The sequence below is a fragment of the Onychostruthus taczanowskii genome, unplaced genomic scaffold (genome assembly GCF_017590055.1).
Source record: "Onychostruthus taczanowskii isolate IOZ18803 unplaced genomic scaffold, ASM1759005v1 scaffold24, whole genome shotgun sequence".
Lineage (NCBI taxonomy): Eukaryota > Metazoa > Chordata > Aves > Passeriformes > Passeridae > Onychostruthus > Onychostruthus taczanowskii.
Genome location: NW_024499684.1, coordinates 9,407,175 through 9,429,456, shown reverse-complemented (window position 1 = coordinate 9,429,456; position 22,282 = coordinate 9,407,175). Strand labels below are relative to the sequence as shown.

General features: G+C 44.2%; 2 protein-coding genes across 2 annotated transcripts in view; both read left to right on the top strand.

Moving 5' to 3' along the window:
• Window positions 1-9,982, top strand: part of PSMD1 (proteasome 26S subunit, non-ATPase 1) — a 65,424-nt gene extending 55,442 nt beyond the window's left edge. The window contains exons 20-25 of the mRNA XM_041405685.1: window positions 1,482-1,651; window positions 2,771-2,863; window positions 3,887-3,979; window positions 6,843-6,989; window positions 8,812-8,966; window positions 9,770-9,982. Coding sequence (XP_041261619.1) covers window positions 1,482-1,651; window positions 2,771-2,863; window positions 3,887-3,979; window positions 6,843-6,989; window positions 8,812-8,958 — 650 coding nt within the window. The 3' untranslated portion in view covers window positions 8,959-8,966; window positions 9,770-9,982. The remainder of the gene's footprint in view (window positions 1-1,481; window positions 1,652-2,770; window positions 2,864-3,886; window positions 3,980-6,842; window positions 6,990-8,811; window positions 8,967-9,769) is intronic.
• A 4,534-nt stretch (window positions 9,983-14,516) lies between these two features.
• Window positions 14,517-22,282, top strand: part of ARMC9 (armadillo repeat containing 9) — a 56,974-nt gene continuing 49,208 nt past the window's right edge. Inside the window, exons 1-7 of the mRNA XM_041405686.1 lie at window positions 14,517-15,337; window positions 15,849-15,937; window positions 16,460-16,579; window positions 17,058-17,228; window positions 18,233-18,388; window positions 20,007-20,099; window positions 20,706-20,730. Coding sequence (XP_041261620.1) covers window positions 15,887-15,937; window positions 16,460-16,579; window positions 17,058-17,228; window positions 18,233-18,388; window positions 20,007-20,099; window positions 20,706-20,730 — 616 coding nt within the window. The 5' untranslated portion in view covers window positions 14,517-15,337; window positions 15,849-15,886. The remainder of the gene's footprint in view (window positions 15,338-15,848; window positions 15,938-16,459; window positions 16,580-17,057; window positions 17,229-18,232; window positions 18,389-20,006; window positions 20,100-20,705; window positions 20,731-22,282) is intronic.

Genomic DNA, 22,282 nt, shown 5'->3' with positions numbered 1-22,282 from the left:
CATTCACTGGGCTGCTTGATTCAGAATATCTGCTGATAACCAGGGCCTGGTCCTTACACAGTGATGCAGTAAAATAAAGTTCAAAATGAAGATGGGGGAGAAGACCAGAAATGAGTGTGCTCTGCTTGACATGTTTAAGGATAGCACAAGACCTCAGGCAGTCCCCCACAGTGCTGTGGCAAATTCAGATGAAAGGGCAAGAGATTGCTATCAGAGAAAATACTAAGCAGCAGAGCAGACCTAGCAGTAGAAAAAGACAAGACCATATCTTAATCTTTCTTCAAAGATGGAGCAGGAAGGAGTTTTCCTGTCAAACAGCAGGAGATCTATTGCTACCACAAAAGGAAAAGGAAGGAGATAGAATGTAGGCAGAGCATCCTACAGGAGGGCATTAAAATGTCCCACCTTGCACTGCCTCTGCTGGGACTAACCCTGACTGATGCCCACGATGACAGTACTGCTTCAGTCAGGGTTTTCATTTGTTTTGGCAGCAGAAGAGAATTCTGTTTGTCTTTAAAACTCAGACAGCTCCATTGCTGTCTGGCCCTGCCTGAGGTGGCTGTTTGTGTGAGCCTGGGAAAAGCTACTCCAGTTTGGGATTTTCAGCTGCAAAGTGGCCTGACAGTGGGTGTTTGTGTTCTAACAAAGTTAACCTCCCTGCACCGGGTCTTGTCAGCAGTAATGGACTTGCCTGGTGCCCTCTTCAACTCAATGCACTGTGTTTATCAGCAGACAGAAGATCAGATTAACACTTTCTCACTCTGTCTGCAAGTCTAGTCTTTCAATTTTGTTTCTAGCTGGATGTTTCTGCACTACATCAACATATGGAGTTGTTTGGGTCTCTGCTTTGCAAGTACAAATCTAAGACTTGGTTGTCTGGCAGAGATGTAATTTTTCTGCAAAGGCTGCAGGAGCTTGTCTCTGTGCAGCTTAGATTGATAATGTCTAGAAACAACTTCTGAAGTTGCTGCTGTTTACATTTTTTTTTTCTACTGAGATGGTGTGGGATAAAAACCTAGGCATATTTCTTCTGAATAACTGATAGTTCAGGAAGGCAGTCGCAGAAAGAAAAACTTCTCTATGCTCAGCTGTATCTGTTCTGTGTTCCTCCTGAGCCTTGTCTTGTGGATCATTTATATGCTGTGTTTTAAAGCTGTTTATGGCAAAAGTTTGCCTTTTTCTCTCCCTCTCACTGCCTGTACTTTTGTCTAACCTGTATCCTGGCAAAATGAGCGTGGAAGAAGGGCTGTATTCCCTGATTGTTTGGGTACTTCAGAGCAGGGTGGTCACTGTTCTGTACATCTGTTTTACTGAGTAAGCTGAACTCACAATAAAGGAGGGAGGTGTGTTCCAGAGGAGGAAACTGGCAGCACTGTGGCCTGTGCAGGCCTTTGACAGCAGCTGTTTGACATTCATTGCTCAGGTGTCTTTGTGGAGTACCCAGGAATTAATAATTCACTGACTTTTGTGATTCCTTACAGGGGGCCATAATGTAACCATTTCACTGCAGTCGAGGACAGGACATACGCACATGCCTTCTGTGGTGGGGGTTTTGGTCTTCACCCAGTTCTGGTTCTGGTTCCCTCTGTCACACTTTTTGTCACTGGCGTTCACCCCAACCTGTGTCATTGGCCTTAACAAGGATCTTAAGGTATGTACTGAGAAGAGAGAAGAGACTGAAAAGTTGCTTGGAATATTAGAGTGGTTTGCAATGCGTGTTCATGGATTTGTTGGTTTTCTTTGCATGTTTCTGACTTGTTTGTGCCAGAAAAGGTACTAACTGGAAGAAATCTGAAAAACAGGCTTAAATTGCAGAGCTGCTGGTGGGAATGGGAACAGGAAAAATGTAGAGAGCAGACACTGACCTCTTTGCTTCAAAGTAGCTTAAAAAGAAAGGAACTCTATTTAGAGTATTTTGGCAGAGGCCACCCCATTATCACTCCTAAAGGTCAGGGTTATTTTTTTTAAAAGTGTGTTGCCCCCCTGGCCTCCCAGATAAATTATGTGATGTTCTCCCCTAGGAAAGCTAGCAGTGGGAAAAGAGGATTTGTTTGGATTCCTTGGGGACTAAACATTAAACTGAGCAGCCATGGGTACTGCACTTTTCTTGTGCATCTGTTCTTCCAGCTGTCAGCTGTGGTACAGCCCCTGTAAGCTGTGTACCATGCTGGGCCTCCTGTGCTGAAGAACTAAGCTAGGAAGTTCCACAAAAAAGCTTCTGCATGTGGCAGCATGGGGGTGTTTAAGAACTTGGATTGGCTATCAAAAGATGCTTTCTATCCTTGCTTAAGTAGCCAAGAGTAAGAGAATGTGTGTCACTGGTAACTCAGCCCCAAATGTGCAGTCCTTTGGCAGAAGGGAATGTCAGTGCTTGGTTTGCCCTCGCGTGCATTGACAGAGCAGATCTTCACTTAGATCTTAAACCAGTTTTGTGTTAATACACACAAACACAGCAACAACATCAAAACCACAAAAGCTTTGAAGCAATGAAAACAAAGCATGGTGTGAATAGGATAGAGTGTATGGAGAGGGCTAGGAGAGCTTGCCAGAGTCAAATTATAGAATAATTAAATAACATTGTTCTAGTTGAACCACTGCCACTGATAACAGTTTCTCAGCTTCCGGAGAGGGAGAAAGGGAAGCTTGTATTCTTTAGAGGATCTGTGTTTGTCTCTGCTGGAAGGAAAATGAAGCTAAAGTAATTATTCTGCTGTGGATTTTTCCCCTTGCTTTTCTAGTTTCTAACATTGTTTTAAACTCTTTGTCTTAGATGCCAAAAGTCCAGTACAAGTCCAACTGTAAGCCGTCCACATTTGCCTACCCCCCACCTCTTGAGGTACCAAAGGAAAAGGAGAAAGAAAAGGTATTTGAGCTGGCTTTCTATGTAAAGACTAACCTCTTCTCCCTCCTAGTATAAACATTGACTTTGGTGTTACTATTAGGCAATCTAAAAAGCAAAGGAAAAATTAGCAGGTGCTGTAGTCTCTGAAGGAGAATTCTAGGTAAATTTTCCTGCTGTGCCTGGGACTGTTGATGATTGTGGCATACAAGTGCTTTGCTACTGAACTGCTGCAACCTCCCTTGCCTGAAGTGGTCTAGCAGAAGTATTGAATAAAAAACCTGCTTTCCATGCCCTACTGACTTGGATATGCAGCACCCAGCACAGCAGGGTCCTTTTCTGTTACTTGAGCTCCAAAATGCTGCTCCAGTGCAAACGTTGAGAATATTAGGTGAGACACTTCTCAAATAGTCCCATATGGAAGGAGTAGTGGGCCCATGTGCTAGAATAATAGCTGTCAGCTCCATGGATGGCAAAAAGGTGAGTGTGGCACTGAGAATATCTTGGTATTGAAAAGGAGAAGATGAGACCTGTGGGGTCACAAGTGGGACAGTAGTGGAAGCAATTTTTCTCCTGGCACAGGATGGTAAAAGCTGTTGAACAGAGTACAGCAGCAGGCAGAGCAGCCCTCAGGGAGCAATTGTGGAGCAATGGAAACCTCAAGCACGTCAAGCTGATGAATGACATGGTGTGAAAACTGTAAAACATCTTACCAGAATTGACTGCTAGACAGGACAGATTTCCAGGCCACCGAGGAGTCCAGAAATTAACTCTGATGAAAGGCAAACTCACTGCTTGTAGCTGTTTTCTTGCCTTTGAATAGGATGTGAATTGGACAAATCTTTTCTCTTTAAACTTCCCTGGCCAAAAGTTAAAATGTGCCAAGAGCCTACATTTATTCTCACCAGCAATGTGACAAATGCTGTTGCTCCCTGACCCTCTCAGAAAGTTTCTGCCATTTGTTCCCAAAAGACTCCAGCCTGGTGGGCTGAAACTCAGTATACTGTGTTGGGTCACACTGAATGCCTCATCTGTTGCCATATCCAGGTTTCCACTGCTGTGTTGTCCATCACTGCAAAAGCCAAGAAGAAGGAAAAGGAAAAGGAGAAAGAGAAGAAGGAAGAGGAAAAGATGGAAGTGGTGGGTGCACACATTGAAACTTAAATGTCTTCTCTCCCCCCCACCCTTATAAATGTGGAATGTGTGTCATGAAAGTTGACATCCACTTATCTCTGTCCTCTTGCAACCTGTGTTATGAGCAAAGCACTGACACACATTGCTGCAGACACTGGTTAGCACCTTTAGTCTGTGTGTGTGCACTGTTAAAAGCAAGAGATGCTGTTAATTCTGAATCTGTTATTTTTGATAAATAAATCTTCCTCAGTGTTGTTAAGTACCTGACTTCCTTAAAGGCAAAAGCTTGTTTTTACAGGTTTTTGTACCTTTAACTGCATGAACCTTTTGAGTATTATTTCATTACCTAGACGTTTTAGACCCTTATCCAAGTAATTTTCTTACTAATGCAAAAAAGGCTTAGTAATTTAATTTCCTTGGGACCTCTGACCTTTTATAAATAAGTGTTGTAGCAGTTGCTTGATAGTGTCTTATTCACCTTGAGAGCACTGAAGAGTTTAAACATTCTGGTTTTCACATGCTTAACCTCCTATTCTGAAATGTTCACCTTTTTGTCAGCAGTCTCTTACGTGCTTTGCCCATCTATCAAAATGCCAAACATTTATCCACACCCAGCTCAGAACCAGCTGAGGTTTGAGCACAGGTTCCATATGCTGCTCAGTAGTTATGGTGATTGCTTTGGTCCTCTGATGATTTCTTCCAGCTCATAGACCTGACACTGGAAGCTGTCATCCTCATCTGTGAGTAATGTGTCATCCTGGAGCAAGCTGAGTAATGAAGAAATTAATTTTTGGTGGTTGCTGTAATTTGGAAAACATATGGCAGCTAAAATTCTTGTAGCACTGACAAAAGTACTTTCTTTTGTGCCTTGCTCATAAATGGAAATATTCCAAGAACAACTGTAAGCTGAAAGTGCATTGTGGACCCATAGAATTCTTTAAGTTTGAAAGACCTCTAAGTCCAACTTTACCCCAGAAATGACAAGGTTACCACCAAACCATGTCCCCAAGAGTCATATCTACACATCTTTTAAATACCACCAGAGATGGTGACTCCACCGCTCCCTTGGGCAGCCTCTTCAAGCGCTTGACAACCTTTTTGAAGAAGAAATTTTTATTAATATCCAACCTAAACCTCCCCTGGCACAACCTGAAGTAATTTCTTCTTGTCCTGTGTCTTGTTACCTGCGAGAATGACCCCCTGTCAGGGAGTTGTAGAGAGTGATAAGTCCCCATTGAGCCTTCTTTTCTTCAGGATGAGCCCCGCCAGCTCCCTCAGCTGTTCCTCACAGGACTTCTGCTCCAGACCCTTCCCCAGTTCTGTTGGACATGCTCCAGCACCTCAATGTCTGTCTTGTAGGGAGGGGCCCAAAACTGAGCACAGGGTTCAAGGTGTGACCTCACCAGTCCCAAGTACAGGGGACAGTCACTGCCCTGGTCCTGCTGTCCACACTACTGCTGACACAAGCCACAATGCCACTGACTTTCTTGGCCACCTGAGCACATGCTGCCTCATGCTCAGCCACTGTCAACCAGCACCCACAGGTGCTTTCCCTTTTGGCCTCTTTAATTTAAATTTTAGTCTAACAAACCCCATACATGTGGCATAAGATCAAATGTCTGTATGTAAAATAACCTTCCCAGACCTACGTAGGTGTGGCCACGTTGTAGGCACTGAATGTCATGCAGCTGGCCCAGAAAATTCATCATCTCATGCATGCAAGGTATAATCTCTGCGTTTGGGTTTTGTTCTCCTTTGTCAAGTTTCCTTGTCACCAAACATTGTATTTTCTTTGAGTTGTTCTTACGGTTCTATATAGTAAGCAAAATGTGCTGAATAGATGCATGTTTCTTCTAAAATTCTAAATTTCTTCTACAACCTACATTTAAGTGCAGGTGTTGAGAGGAAGCAATATATTAGAAGGGGTTCACATGTTGTGTCCATGTGTGTGGCCAGAATTTTGAAGTTTATTTGGCTGAATCGAGCAGAAAAGCAAGGACAGTAAACAGGGAGCTTGCTGCCACCTGCTGTGTTTGAGTTGAGTGTTCTGCCATTATCCTAATGTTTCAGAGGTATCATTGCTTTCCTGTTTCCCTCTTATGTCTGTTATATGACTAGTAATCCACAGCTTCCAAGGGATCTGCACAGCAAAGAGCTGTGTGCCAGAGAAAGTCCTGTCTGCTGCTACAGGACGTGCCATGCATTCACTGGTGTTTCTGATAGTTTCCTATTGGTTGTTCCCATCTTTTCTGCTTTTTTTTTTTTTTGCTACTCAAATGTTTCTGAGCAAGAGGGGAAAAATGACCAAACTTTTGAAGTATGTAAAGAATACTGGTTTTTTTCCTTCTGCTTTTCTCTCTAGCTGCTGAGTCATTGATAAGGGAGGGATTCACTGTAATTCCCTAGCGAGTTGCTGAGGTCGAGTCATTTTGGGTGAGCTGCTGTCACTGCCAGTACTGTGAAATGTCAGTGACAGCTTCACAGCTGCAAAAATACAAGGGCAGCTTTTGAAAATTTTCATGTGCTCAGTAATAATATTAAAGAATATTCAATTGTGAGAAAAAGTGATGACTGAATTTACAGAAAAGGCAGGAGAAAGGGAAAGCAGAGGTTAAACTGTTCCACTGCTACCTCTCGCTGAACTTGCTTTCATCTGCAGCTGAGAGTGAGGCATTGCCCTGTCAAGAGCACTTAGATCCATGCTGGCATTTTCTGTGCCAGCTGATAGATAAATATTACCATGTTCCTCAGCAAAAGAATGGTTTCTCACCACACTGTGGAATTGCTGCCTGACTGTACCTTACCTTGCTAAACTGTGAAAGGTTAGAGGTTACTGCTGAAATCAGGTTGATCTCTTCTCCCTCCACAGGATGAGAATGAAAAGAAGGATGAAAAAGAAAAGAAAAAAGAGCCTGAACCAAACTTCCAGCTTTTGGACAACCCAGCCAGAGTCATGCCTGCTCAGCTCAAAGTTCTCACTATGACAGAGAGCTGCCGGTACCAGCCTTTCAAACCAGTAAGTGTCACCTTCCCAGTCCATGTGCTTGGTGAGCATTCCCAGTGCTGGGCTTGTGTGTAAGGCCCAGAAGTTCTGTGTGTACATGAGAACTCACAGCCGGTGCAGCACTGGAATGTGTTGCAGAGATTTGCAGCTTTGCTGCTGTCATATTTCCTTTTTTAATGTCCCTCTCTGCAAATGGTCACAGGCAGTTCTAGTTGGGGGAAAGTCAGAGCTGCTGCAAACCTTTTCACTGTGCTAATGCTGCTTTATTTTTTCTTCTTCTTGTACCTGTGTCAAATGTCCAGCATGAAAATAAATCAGACATATTCTGTGTATTAATGACATTGCTGGAAACATAAAGACTGAACCATGATCTTTAAAATAGGCTGAGAAGTTGTCTAGGTTCAATGTCAAAGCAGTGAAATACATTAGGACTTGTGCTGGAGCTTTATTACCCTGCAGTGGGATTTATACCTACATGGAGGGCTTTTTTCATTGAACATACTTCCTATTGATTTACATCTGGCTTTAGAAAAGTTCCTTCAGCTCCTGTAAACATAGAGAAGAGAGAGCATGTGATTGTCAGATGGAGAATGAAGAAGGCCCTTTAGCACTCAGCCCAAGGGGTAACTAACTTCTCTGTGAGATGCTCAGATATATTGCAAATCTGATAAGCTGGCTCCTGAATGCTAAATCTCCTGAGTCAAAGTCTTCTGCCCTTTATTTTTATTCAAGAAATAACATGCTTGACTTAACCCCATTTCCAGGATTACGCATGGGAAAATGGTGTTCAGTAGTAGTAATACTTTTTCCTGGAAAATAGTGATGTTTTTAATAAAAGGATTTCCTGGAATTCCATCAGCACATTGGAATTCTCTGTTTGCTGTTCCCTTTTGAAACATGTTCTTGAGCAAAGCAGTGGAAGGGTTTTTTAGTTTCAACCCTTTAAAACAAGGTGACCCAACTGCTGTTTGGATTGGGAAGATCTGCTGTGTGTTCCAATAAGTGTCCACTAACTGAAATGTGTCTGTTTGCTTCAATTTCAAAAGAAGCAGAGTCCTTGGTGGGGGAGCTGTTTCCTGCCTTAAAGCCCCATAAATTGGTTTTGAAGAGAACAGAACAGTGCAGTTTTTGCTGGGATTAGGGTGTGTAACCAAGGAGCCTTTTGGAATGGAGCCGTTCTGGACCTTTGCTCTGCTTTGGGGATTGCCAGAGTAAAAGACCTCTTTGAAATGCTGTTTATAGCCCAGAATCCTGCTGTGGCCAAAGCCCTGATCCCAGCCAGCCGTGACACAGCACTGCCTCTTTGCACCTTGTGTTTCACTCCCAGAGGTGCTGCCAGCATGTTTGTTGTGATCTTTGTAATTAATTCCCCTTTGTTTTTGTGGGGTTCTGCTAATAGGATTCCTCACTCTGTGGAAACTAGTGATCAGATTAGTCTCTGTTTCAGAGAATCTCCTGGGACACAGCTACACAGAGAGTCTCACTAAGTATTGTAAACCTGAAAATATGAGCCTTATAAAGCTATTACGGTTCAGTTAGTTTTCATGTGGAAAGCCCCAGCCTGGGAATGGGGTAAAGCTTTGAATTCAGATGTCACTTCTATTGAACCGAGACCTAGATAGAAGAAATATAAAAAGTAGCCTGGATAGACTCTGCCTGTTCCATGACCTTACCAGGCAGAGATCCAGGTGAGTGTCAGATGCTTTGCTCTCCTCTTTGAAACTCACTCCTGCTGAGGAGTCTCTCATTGCCTAGGATAGACTCTGTGGCCACAAACACTCCACCATGAGGCAGAGGCAAGCAGTTCTAAATGCTCATGGCACTTGTTTTGCAGCTTTCCATTGGAGGCATCATCATCCTGAAGGATACCAGTGAGGATATGGAGGAGCTGGTTGAACCTGTGGCAGCTCATGGTCCGAAGATTGAGGAAGAAGAGCAAGAACCTGAACCTCCAGAGCCCTTTGAGTACATTGATGATTAAGGCCTGAGGTACAGTGTAGTGTGCAGAGTCGCCTTTTTCAATCCCAGTGGAGGAAAAGCCTCTTTGTACCAACTGAAGCAGTTGCCAGAACTCAGCACTCTTGGTTTAGCTCTTTGACAGCTTCTGTGGCAGATTTAGAAAAAAGCTCTGTCCTAATTTTAAGAGTTTGGCAGCTTAGAAGTCCACAAGGTTCATTCTTTTTGGTCAGGCCTGACCCTGTTGTACTGGATCTGCTCTCTAATCTGGCAGGCTTAACTGCTCTTGAGTAGAGCCTGGCTGGGCAGAGAGCAGTGCAGGGGTCACAGGGACTAGTCAGCTCCTGAAAGATGGTCCCAGAGGGGCAAGTAGTTTACATAACAAAGCTGTCATCTACTTGACCTCAGGGTGCCAGGATTTGTCAAAACAGAACTACTGTTCTGCTTCCTGGAGTTGCCTTGTCTTCCCAGCAGTTCTTAGCAGAATTTAAAGGCACTTCAGTCATGGCCTCTGTATGCTAGTAGTAGATCTGTTTCAGACAATAAATGGTGCAGTTCTCATGTTCCTTGGTTAAACTGCCTGAATGGATGTGCAGGTTTCTCACTGAGAGGCAGAAATCCAGTTGCTTTATTTCCAAATATGGGCTGGCATGTCTCAGGACTCCCACGAACAGAGATTATGGTCTTGAATTGGTGGATGGGCAGGAAAACAAACTCCTTGCTAAAATCTACAAATGTTGTGTCAGTGACAGGCTCGGGTGAGTGTGTGGGGTCAACCAGATGAAGCCTTAATTAAATGCATTTGATTTTCTGGTTTCTCTCTCTCCCTCCTCCAGGGTCATGTCATCTGAAGAAGACACTATGCTTGATATCAGAAAGACAGGCATGAAGACCTTCCTATTGAGATCTGATGTTCAGTGCATGCAGCCCCAATCTGAGCTGAGCTGAAGCTGATAGTCTGTGTTTTATGGCTGAAGAACAGATATATGCTATTTAGTGTACTCTTTCACAAAACCTTGTTTTCAAATAAATATATTAAAAACTCTTGACATAAAACTGGCTTAAAAAAAAAAAGAAGCTAACAACTTTTGCTCTCCCCAAATGTTAAAAACTAAACTCAAGTTGTGGATCCTTGTCCAGCAGAGCTTGATTGACTCCTCCTCTGTACAATCATTGGGATCTGTGCACACCTCTGCACTTGTTGAGGCTGAGCAGGGTCTCAACTACAGCCTGGCCCAGCCATAGCACTGATGCCACAGAAGGCAGGTCTCTGCTTGCCAGCAGCTGCACTGATGAGGTCTGCTTCCAAATTCCCTCTGTGATCTTCCCCCTCACTTATCCTGGTATTCATGTGATGGTGTGGGGCTGACAAAAGGGCTCTGGGTGTTAATGATAGGGAAACAGGGGCATGTTTCTCCTTGTTTCACAGAAACCATTTTCTTTTGTGTGTGTGCTTTCACTGCTTTCACCAAATATGTGCAAAATAGCTGATATGAGCAGGTTACATTGCAGGCCTAGATGGAGTGGACCAGGCATGTAACTTGTCACACTGATGTGTATCATTAGCTAAGGGGAAATTTTAGTCAGGGATATGGAATGAGGAACAGTCAGAAGGAAGGAATGGTCCTCCACCATTCACTATCCAGCTGGCCCTTCACCTTTAGGGCTGTAACACTTCAAAGGGTGTCTCAGCAGCAAGCCAGAGACTACAGCCCTGGTCTGCTGCCAGCAAATGCTGGGTGAAGCTCCATCGTTGGAAACAGCACATAAGTGCAATGAAGTTTTTATTGTATCTGTGTGTAGGGAGAGTATTTTATCCATGTGAACATACCACCAGCTCATGTGCATTGGTAATAATGGAAGATCTTGCATGTAGTGCTTGGGAGCTTCTTCGGCAGATGGTTTATTTTTTTGAATGCTACTACAGCAATGGGATAGTCTGCCTTTGTCCTCTGCGAAGCTAAGGACTACTGAGCAGAGGTGTGGGACTGAACACCAGTTTTGAGTCCTCGGCTTCAGGCAGAAGTCCCTCAAGTTGAAATGTCTCAGGTTACTGGTTAGAGCTTGCAGTTCTCAGCATTATCCAGATCTGTTCTCCAATGGAGTGGAACCAAGAATGAACCTGAAATGGCTACAGACAGTGTTATTGTCAAACAAAGAGGGAACCACTGCTCCAATCCCATGGTCAAAGACCTGGTATTGTGGTGCAAGAAACAGAAGTGGACAAATCTACTTGGTGAGTCTTCTGGTGCTGCAATTCCTTCCCTTTGAATGGATACCTGTATCCTTTACTCCAGCTTGTTCTTATAATGCCAACCAATAATGGTGTGTGGTGTTTCTTCGGGTAATTTGTGTAGTAATGCCTTGTGTTGTAAAATACTGTGGAAAGACTGGGAGGAGAAGACCCCTCATTCCAGGCTGTTCAGCAGCCTGACAGAGGCCAGATATTGCTAGAGTATTCCTAAAGTCCAAGTAGAAATGCTGGAAACAGCTGGCTCAGAAGGACCTAAAGTCCTGCATTGGCGCTTTGGCCAAGCTGTGAACACTGCTGCTTTTCATGGGACTTTTGGCTACACTTTTCTAATTGCAACAGATTTTTCAGGGTAATCAAAACATACCCGATGCTTGCTGCAGCTCCTCAGTGAGGCTATGTAAATCTGTATGTGCAGAGCAGCTCCCACCAAGCCACAGGGTACAGCCTGGGGCACCATGGAGGACTCCTCATTCTTGTGCTACATTAATCTCTTGTGCCTGTAAGATCCCTACTGCCTCTGGCAGTGATGTTTCCCTAGAGCTCCCTTAGCACAAGCAAATGTAAAACTTCAGTCCCAAACTGATTTCTGAGCTGCTATTCTGGGGCTACAAGGTAAGGTTACACACACAGATTTTTAGAGGAGATTTTGGTGACTGGAAGAAAAGGGCCATGTGTGCCAGGCTGGAGACACCTGGAGGGCACTGGGAATTGGCCTGTCCTCACTTCCCTGTCTTGCCACTCATTGTGGGTTTTTTCTCTTGACTGTGAAAAGGATTGAGAACACTCATAGAAAAGCATCCACTGTTTTGGCTTTCTCCCCCAAATGCTGTTTTCTCCACCTGGGACAGGAAGATGCTGATCTGTGTCTCATGAGACACGTGTGTAGCTGAGGCTGATTCCTCACAGGACAGTGCTCAAAAGACTCCAGACAGGACTAGAAATGTTCCTACAGAGTGCTTTTGAAAGTTTGTGTTACAAAACATGTCCAGACTGTAGAATGATCCTATACATGCAATTTTATTTTTTTTTTTTAATCTCTACATAATTCCTTAATTTACTAATCAGTCTGCTGAGGGTGCTGCTCTGTGACCACTTGAGGTCACTTAGTGCTTGAATGAGGTGCTGAGCTTTGCTCAATTTCCAGGATGCCAGCCTGTGAGTGTTAGAAGAGGCTTACAGAGCCCTAAAAGGGTTCTAGTAAACCTCTAGGAAGAGTCTAGGGATGTTTTGGAGATACAAGAGGAGACCTCCAGAAAGACTAGAAAAACATCCATTAAATGGCCAGGAAATGTCCAGAAGTCTTCTGGAAAGGTGCTAGAAAACCTCTGAGAAGGCTCTGGAAACCTGTGTGATCACTTTATCTCAGTCAAATTAATCCAGTAACAGCGGGACTGGCTCAGTGCTTTGAATAATGCCATTTGTTTCAGTGACTCATTAGTGCTGAGGAAGTGCTGCTCTCCTGGGCCTGTCTGGGGATGCTGCAGAGGGACCCACCCTGATTGTTTGTCAGGGGCTAATTGGACCTAAATACTCCTGACTTTGCCAGAGGGAGAGGCGGGGGTGACAGGAAGCTTCTACCCCTCCTGACTAATGGGTTTTCATCTCAATTAACCCTTGTGCAAATTAAATAACTTCTAAAGCATGCTGCTCTGACAGATCCCAGAGTCCCTCCAGGAGGCCGTGAACATTTCCTTAGCCTCCCTTTTCCCCTCCTTAACTCGGGTGCAAGCCCCCTGCTTGGCACCATGCTGGGTCTGAAGTGGCTATGGACATGTTGGAGGTAAAGCTCCCAAGGCAAGAGGTCTTCAAGGAGGGGCCTGAGAGCCCTAAGCCCCCCAGCATTGCTATTCTTCCCCTGCAGGCATTCAGTGGCCTCATCCTCTCACCTCTCCCCATCACCCTCCTTATCTCTCCCCTTCCTCCCAGGGCCAGGCAAAGCTTTTCCTCCTTGCCTTTCAGAGTGAAGGGTGGACACTGCTGATAATGATGATGATGTTGGCCATTTATCTCCTGCATCCTGGCGGCTGAAGCACCCTCCACCCTCACCCCTGCCAGATGCCAGCCAGCCCCAGGCTCTCCCCGTGCTTGCTGCTCTTGGCATTGGTGACGGGTTGGGTTTTCAGCCCAGCTCTGGGGCCACCGTGAGCCTGCAGCAGTGGCAGGATGGAAGAGTTGGTAATCATGGACATTTCAGGACTCTGCAAGGCTTGTATGGTTTGCTTGTAACCTCTGATGGGTCTGAAGGCCTTTAACCAAGGGTGCTGATCTATGCCCAGGGTGGTTTTATGTGGAAGCAATGGTCTTTGATCTCTCAGTGAAAGTAACTGCTTGGGCAGACCTGGTTCAATGTGTTTCTCCAGCACTTGTGGGATTAGCCTGGCCCATGCTCTGTGTCTTGGGAGGAGATGCTGTCCCAGCCTCTGGAACTGGCTTGACTTGGCTTCTGAAATCCTGTTCTGTGTGGGCAAATGTTCCAGCTCGCAGTAGCCTGGATCTGGAGTTTTGTTTTGAGCTCCATACTTCAGTTCCTGGCATTGGTTGCACAGCTGAAGCTCTGGGTTTCGCTTAGAGGAAATACCTGTGCAGGTGCTCAGGTGAGCCATCAGTGTCTCTGCCACTGGAGAATCACCCACAGAGAGGTGACTCAGGACCATAATCCCAGACATCTCTGCGTAGTGCACTTATTCTGGTGGGCCCTGCTGCCTGACAGGATTTGGTTCAGCAATGTGTATGTCTGGGATTTTTTTTTGTGTTTGCAGAGCATGAGCAGAAAATGGGCACAGGAGGGTCTACACAGTAAAGGGTCCAGGTGCAGCAGGTCCTGGGGAGCAGGGCAGAGTGCGTGGGGGGACACCCTGGGCTCACTGCCCACGGCCTTGGGGCAGGCTTGGCCAAGGGGAAGGACAGTGGTTTGGTGGCAACAGCATCCTTGGCCAAGGATATAAATAGCTGCTCTGGTGACCCAGGGAAGAATGGCTGCACAGGCAAGGTTAATTGTCAGCAGAAATTATGGGGACATTGTTCCTCCCAAGATAACCTGCAAGGGATGAAGCGTGGAACAAATTTTTCCCCTTCAGAGTAAAGGAAGAAGGGCCTGAAATATTGGTGCAGTGTCTTTGTTCTCAGTTTTAGGGTGGCTCTCCCATTTCATTGTTTTTTTCCATTCTGTGTCAATGAGAACCGAAATGGATTAACTTTTTGTCTCCCCACCATGCCCTCCCAGAGGAGGAACTGAGATAGCTCCTGCAGGGCTGGGCAAATTCTCTGTTTAATTTAACCTCACATCAAGATCTTTTTTATTTTTAGCTTAAGCATGAAAGCTGGTGTTCAGGGGTGGGCAAGAAGCAGCTGAAAATAATTTGCTGGAAACATCTGCATTGGACAGCAGAGTTCATGGGCTCCTTCAGTGAAGAAAGCTTATGCTTGTTTCTCTCGCAGGCCTGGAGGTTCTGCAGTTTCCTCCTGAGTGGCTGGAGAGGCGGCCATTGGTCTGGCTGGTGGCAGCACCAAAGCTGTGCTGCTGTGATGAGGGCAGTGAGGCTCGCTGGGACTGGGGATGTTTCTCCTGATGGTGAAGCTCTCTGTTCTGCTATTTCCGTGCACCCACAGAAAAGTTCATTAGCACTGTTAATTGAAAAGGGGAAAAGACTCGATAGGGGGCTTGGCCAATCCTCCCCTTTGCTTTGGCGGGGCTTCCATCAGGCAAGGACTTGTTGGACAGTGCGGCCCTGGCACGGCTCATCCCACCGTGCCAAGGCCGGGCTCCAGCCTCCTCCCGCCCCGCTCGCTCCCTGCAAAGCTCTGCCCTCCTCGCCCGACATCTCTTTCAAAAGAAACTTCCAAGCGGGAAGGCTTTTCCCTGCCTAGGGCGGAGCGGTGGCACGAGAGCCCCGGCCGAGGCCGTTCATCATTTCAGAACCCGAACCGACCCCGCAGCCGCCTCAGGCCGCGGCACCCGCCGCTGCAGCTCCGCCCGCCGCGCCACAGGCGGCGCTGTCCGCCCCGCCGCCGCGGGCACGGCCCCGCCGCGTGACGCGCCGGTCCCGGGTGGCGATTGGCTGAGAGCGGTCACGTGCGCAGGACGCGAGGCGGGGGCGGGGCCGCGGTTGCCAGGGCGACACCGGCGGCGGCTGAGGGGAGATTGGGACAGGTGGGAATGGGGGACAGGGGGAATGGGGGACAAGAGGGATTGGGACACCTGAGAATGGGGACAGGAGGGATTGGGACACCTGGGAATGGGGGATAGGGGGAGTGGGACTGGTGGGAATGGGCGACGGGGCGGTTGGGGGACAGGTGGGAATGGGGGACGGGGGCATTGGGACACCTGGGAATGAGGGACGGGGAGGAATTGGACGCGTGGGAATGAGGGACGGGGAATGGGGGGCAGGGGGGCCTGGGGCGGGTGGGAGTGGGGGATAGGGGGGATTGGGACAAGGCAGAATGTGGAGCAGGAGGGAATGGGACAGGAAGGATGTGAGGCAGTGGGATGTGGTGCAGGTGAGAGTGGGGCAGGTAGACCGTGTGTGCCTGTGTGTGTCTGTGAGTCTGTCTGTCTGTCTGTCTGTGTCTCTCCTCGTACCCTGTGGAGATGCTGTGGCTGAAGGGCTGTGCTGCGTGAGCCCTGTGCTCTGCACTAACACCCCCTTCTTTATCATTTTCAGGCTTTATCAGCGATGAGAAGTAGCAGCAGCCCTTAGCAATGGGTGATGTTTTAGCATATGAAGCTGAGTTGCTTGGACTAGTGAAAGAGGTTAGTTTTCTCTCTTTATTTCTTTTTTTTTTTTTTTTTTGATGATTCTTGCGAGGCAAGATTTCTCAGAGTTTGCATTCAGAGCCAGGCATTGGTAACTGAAGCCTGAATTCTGGAGTTATTTATCTGGCTAAGTGTTGCTACACTCTGAAATTGTGCTGACTCCTGTCATGCTCTGTCAGTTCAAAAGGCTCAATGTCCATTAAATGCCAGCAGTAAATTTTCTTCTTTGGTCGAATGAAATTAGTGGCTAAACCAAGAGGCATCATTCTTTCAGAGATGATGTACTCAGTTGTCTCTAGGATGCAGGAGGAAATGGAGAAATGGTATTTTCCTACCACGAGGTATCAGTTCTTGATTTATCACTTTGCAGTCTTTGACATTTGTGAACCATCCTGCAGAGAAACTTTGGCATTTCATGGGCCATTCATTGAAGCATTAATCACCTAAAAAGAGGATTCATCACTTACTGAAGCATTAATCATCTAACAAATATTGTTCCTCTATGTTTTTATCTCGCAGTATTTGGATTTTGCTGGATTTCAAGAAACAGTGAAAGTATTTAAAAAGGAATGTAAAATAAAAGGGAAGCCACTACCTAAACCAGCAGATGTTTCCTCAGAAGATTCATTGCCTGTTCAGGTAATGCATCATTTGAACTTACTTTGAGTAATAATGAAAACAGAGGTCACTAACCACCCTGTGAGTTATTGCAACAGTGAATTGTCTGAACAGATTCTTGATTATTTGAAGAAATCCCCTGGCAGTCTTCTTCCAGCACAGGAACCTTCAAGTTTGGGGTTGGGGTTATTTTTCTTTCAGAACTGCAGTCATTTTGAACTCAAGGCACTAGTTTTGATTTATACTACTTTTTTACTGATATGCTTAAAATGTGGACTTTGCTTCTTGTATTGATGGTTGATTCAGGCTCTCAAAGATATTAAAGATTTGTGAAGAAAGAACATTTGGGTGGTCATTGAATGGTGGGACATTTGTGAATAAAACTTTTAATTGGAAGTGTGTTCAGATGGCACTGGAATTCTTCATTCACTAACCTACTGCTGAGAAGATGTGGCTCTTCTGTGTTTGGGGTTTCACTTGATGCTTATCCCTTTCACAGGAAGAAATGCTTACAGCATTTGAAGATGGTGATCAGAAAGTTTTCTTCCAGCTCTGGGAGGAGCATATTTTGTCTTCAGTCCATGACAGTGATCCAGTTGCTCAGAACCTGGAGTTCTATCTCCACATCTACTTTGCCACCTTCCTCTTGAAACAAACTATGGGAAAGCCTGTAAGTTTAGTTCACAATTGAAACCTCAGATTGCTGTTGTTTGTTTTACTTCATTTATTTGTCTTTACTGTGGATGAGGATGGGATATTTTCTAAGAATCATTCCAAAAGTATGTATCCAGTCTTGGCCACAGTCTGCATTTTAGTTCAGCCAGATCCTTTGTATTGTGGAGTACAGAGGTGGAAGTTGGAGCTGTCCTTGTCCCAAAGTTCCTGAAGTATTTCAACTCAGAAAATACCAAAATGGCAATATTTTCACACTTGTAATTGTAGATCATAGCAGATTCTTAGAACATTTATTTTTTGCTTGGAGTTTGCACTGAAATTGTGAGTTGAAATACACTAATTTCTGATTAAATGGCAAAGCTCAGTTTTGGCCAGCTCAATATATCATGCTGAGAACTATAAATCCCAAGATGTTTTAAAACAAAATCTCTGTTACATGGGACTTTCATGATGAAGAGACATTTAAGAAGCCTGGACTCAGCCAGATCAGCCAGGGCTTAATAGCTCCTGGCCTTTACCTGTCAGCTGCTACAGGAGTATTTGGATGCCTGCAGTCTGTTTTCCAGCCTCTAAGGAGCTTTTGTTCTGTTCTGTGTGCCAGCTCCACTTCCCACTGCTGTGCAAGTGGATTTTTTTGTTTCTGCACTTACCACTGAAATAAAGCATGTCCAAAGTATGTGTTTTCTCTCTGCCCTGAGTGTAGCAATGGCATTTTTCTTTAAAAATCTAGCCTGAAGTGAACAGGAATAATTTACATGCAGAAGGCAATTCCCTATCTCTTCTTTCTTTGGACCTGGTTGAGAGAAACAACAGCATTGGTTTACATTTTCCTTTATGACTGGTGAAAACATACAGTATGTTCTCCAGTTAAATAAATACTGGTTTTTAGATAACAAATATACTGGAATTTCAAATCTGGGTCTCTTCTTTTATTTGCCAGCTTTACAGTACATTCAGAATGTCAATTTTCTAAATTAAATCTGCTGCTTTATTTCCTAGGACAAGGCCGAACTTGACGAAAGGATTTCTTATTTCAAGGCATACCTGGAAACAAAAGGAGCTGCACTGAGCCAGACCACAGAGTTTCTTCCCTTCTATGCTTTGCCCTTTGTTCCAAACCCCATGGTACATCCTTCATTTAAAGAACTTTTCCAGGTAAGTATCTGTGTGGCAGAGATTGTTTTGTGGTGACTGACACTCACATACCTACACAAATTGTTTGTAAAGTGTGTGTAGTATTTTTTAGAGTTATTTGCTCTGAATGCTTCCCTGACCATGTGGACAGTTGTGCTGGCCTGGCTGAGCAGCTGTGGGCAGCCACTCTGGTGCAAGGAGATGTCTTCAGCCTGCATTGCTGCCACACTGCTTTTGATACCAAATCAAAGCTTAAGTGATACTTGCCTTTCGGCTGGCTTTGGGTGTACCAGCTGATGAGGAGCTCCAGTTTAACACCAAAAAAAGGCATATGCTGCCATTTTCCTTTGGGACTAGCTATAAATAATGAGATAGACTGGTTGACCTCAGAGATGGAATATGACTACTCTTTTTTAATTATACTTAGCAGCATTTTTTTAATGTGTTATCTAAGACAAGATCCTCAGGTTTATTCTGAGTAACCCACTGTCCAAGCTCTTAGTCCACACTCACTCATATTTTCTTGTGGGAATTGTTCAACTCATTCCATGTTAGTGTTGAAACACGGATTGTTTTATGTTTGAGAAAGAGCAGCAGTGAGTCACTAGTTTACAAAGCAGAGTTCTTATGGCATATATTTTTCTCAGGCATCTGATGCTTTATATAGCTGGAGTTCCTGTCAGTTTGTGTAATGCATCTTAAAAAATCATATGCACTCCTCTCTGCAGGAGACAAGGTTCCTTTGGTAATATACAGCGTGCTGTGGTACACCACTGTCTGGATACTGAGTTGGTAAATGCAACAAGTAAATTTTGTACACTCTCCAGCATGGTGAAATAAGGGCAAATCTGAGCTGTGAGAACAGCTTGCAACATACATGTATACAGCAGTAAATTTAGGGAGCTCCTGGTACTTTTTGGAAGACAGAACTTTTTTTTCATTGGCTGACTTTTCCTCAAGCAGAAGCCAGCTTCACTGAAGGCTTGAAATAGAAGACATGAGGTGTAGTTTGACTTTTTCCCTTAACTGTTATTTTCTTGTGCTGTGAGACACTACGTCAGGCAGGGGACAGCTAATGCTCTTGGTCTGTTCTGCTGGTCTGTTTTTCCTGCATTGGCTGTTTCTCTCCAAATCCTTATTTTAGAAACATTGTACCCACCAGTGTCATGTCATGATGCTTGCAGTAGTTATTGACAAAACTTGGAATTCCCAGATCTTTTTAGGAGCAAAGGATGAAAACTGAGCAGTGCAAAATTACAAATTTTGTACTCTATTTAATACATGTGAAAATAATTTTTTCTCAAGTTGCTTGTCTTTAAAGGTGCTTTTATTTTCAGGGCAGTTGTTGTGTGTGTATATAAGCCACCAACACTATGTGACAGTTTTGTACTTGAAATAAAGATGCTTTATGTTTGTAGAACTCCTATCTAGGAATAATGCTGAACTCCCCTCTGACTTCTGTATGCTTTCATGGGGAGTGAGCAAACAAATTCACATCAGTAACAGTGAAGGGAAAATCTTTTAAATCCAGTGCTGGCTGCCTTGTTTACTAGTGGGAAGTTGCTGTGATCCAAGCAGTGCTTTCTGCAGAGTGTACATATTTGGTGAACAACTGTCATTATTTGTTTTTCTTTTCAAGGATTCTTGGACACTGGATTTAAGGACAAGATTGGAAACGTTCCTGTCTCTGGCTCTTAAAGCCAGACAGACTCCTCGGCTTCTCACTATATTTGTATCCTTCTAAGAAAACACTTTACAGATAATTAGAAATACTGTAAAGAGGCAGTATAATTTATTGCAAGAGTATGCTGCTAAGATTTATTGCAGAATTGCAGTAACTTTGCAGTTCAGTGTTTTTATGACATGAAACATTATTTATATTCCACATTCAAAAATAAACTTTTGAAAAAGTCATATAAAGACCATGTACAGATCCATATGAACCTACATGCTTATCATGTGATCATTCTTTGTTTCCATCTATAAATACAGGATACCCAAAGGCACCAACCTGACCTGACTTCTTTCTTAGCATTTCTAAAGCTTTTAGTCTTAGGGACTAGCTGAAAATTTTCCAGGGCTTTTAAGGGTTCTAGAAATTATTTGGTCACTCGAAGGTCAGCAAAAGATCTCAAGTCCCTAGGCAATGTTGTGAATCGAGCACTTAGGAGATTTTTATGTATTTATTGTTGATTTATGTATTCTGTAGAGCATCAGGCACTTGCTGTTTGCTGGGATAGTAGGAATATCTGACTTGGTTGAGATTCTCATTCTGAGTCTCTGGAACAAACACTGAAAATGTGCACATTTTCCTGATCTGCTTTTACTCGTGCAACAGAAGGAGAGTGGACAGTGCAACAAAGGTAAATACTGGGCTGTGGTAAGGATGTCCTGTAAAATTGTCAGGGGCTGTGAAGGTAGTGGGAGGTTTACCTGCAGGGGTGGGGAAGCCAGTGATGCATAGCAGAAAGTCCTTGGAAATCCAGACCCCAGCTTTGGTGATAGCTGTTGATAGCTTTTTGAGCTCAGGAAGGTTCATGCAGTCAATGAATATGGGTTAGAAGTGGGAAGGGACCTAGTAGTGGGATTTGTGTTAAACATCTATTTTGTTCTGAAACATGGTAAAAACCAGTGGAGAGCTCCATACAAAGTGCATACCAGCTTTCCTTTTCTAGTTTTTTTTCCAGGTTTTATGTCTCATTCAGTTGTTCTGATGACTGTTTGATGATCTTAGACAAGGTTGATTTTTTGTTCCTATTTACTCATTTTGTTTAAATAGTACCTCCTAAAATAGTGCATATTAGTATATCCTGAATAAGAATGTGTTCATTTAAGTGTGACTGGCTGATGTGCTGATGTGTTACGTTTTGAGGTAAGCTGCTTATACACACTTCAATGTATGTGTGTGACTTGTGGCCCTTTAGAAATAATAATTTCAGCACAGAATCCTGTTAGATGCTGGTAACACTTGAAACATGTGCCTTTTAAAAATCAGTTAAATAAATAGAACTTAGGCTTCCAACTACTTTTCATTGATTTTTTCACTTGACTGTCTGTATATACTTTCTAGTTAGGGATTTATATGAGACCAGTTGGATTCTTAAAATTACTTTTCCTCTTGAGTTATTTTATCTGTATGTTTATCCTGAGGATTTACTTTTTGTAGATTGAATTAGGCAGATAGTTAGGTATTCTCTCAGTGTGAGTTCCCTGTGTTTTCTTTGTTCTTTTGTGCTTTGTGTTCTATCATGAGACTTTCACTGAATAATAGAAAGGTCTCTTGGATTTTTATTTTCCAGAAGTTACACTTTTTCCCTGTGGAGGACTTTCCTGAAGGCAATAGTCCCATGCTCTTATTGAAAGGAAATAACTGTGCAATTGTACCTGACTTATTTGGGGCCTAATTAGTTTTAATTTGGGCAGGTTCTGTGCTTTGTGCAGGGACTGTCATGGAATTAAATTCATGCAGGTCAGCCTGAATTTGCAGATCTGGTATATGCCTTGGAGGTTGAGTCAGTTTGGATTTTTCATAAAGGTTATTTGAGGACTGTCTCATATGAAGGTTTTGGATCCAAGAGGTTATTTTTGCAGTATCCTGCTCACATCAAATGGGATCCACAGCACTTACTTTAGCTGCTGGAGAATATTTACTTTATCAGTGAAGGGGAGATGCAAAGGAAATTTATAGGTAACACATGAATGAAAGCAGTATGGCAGAGCCCTGAAAACACCTTTTGTAAATAGTTGCCAGTCATCAGTCTGACATGCTGAAGTACTTCAAGTTTGGGTGGGGTGGTGTAAATGCTTTTGAGGGTGTCCTGGAGTGTTCAGTATGTTTGCCTGCCTTGCCTGCCTTACCTGCTACAGTTTGGGTTCTTATCCATTTGCTAAAAAATTTCAGTTCCTGTATGACTT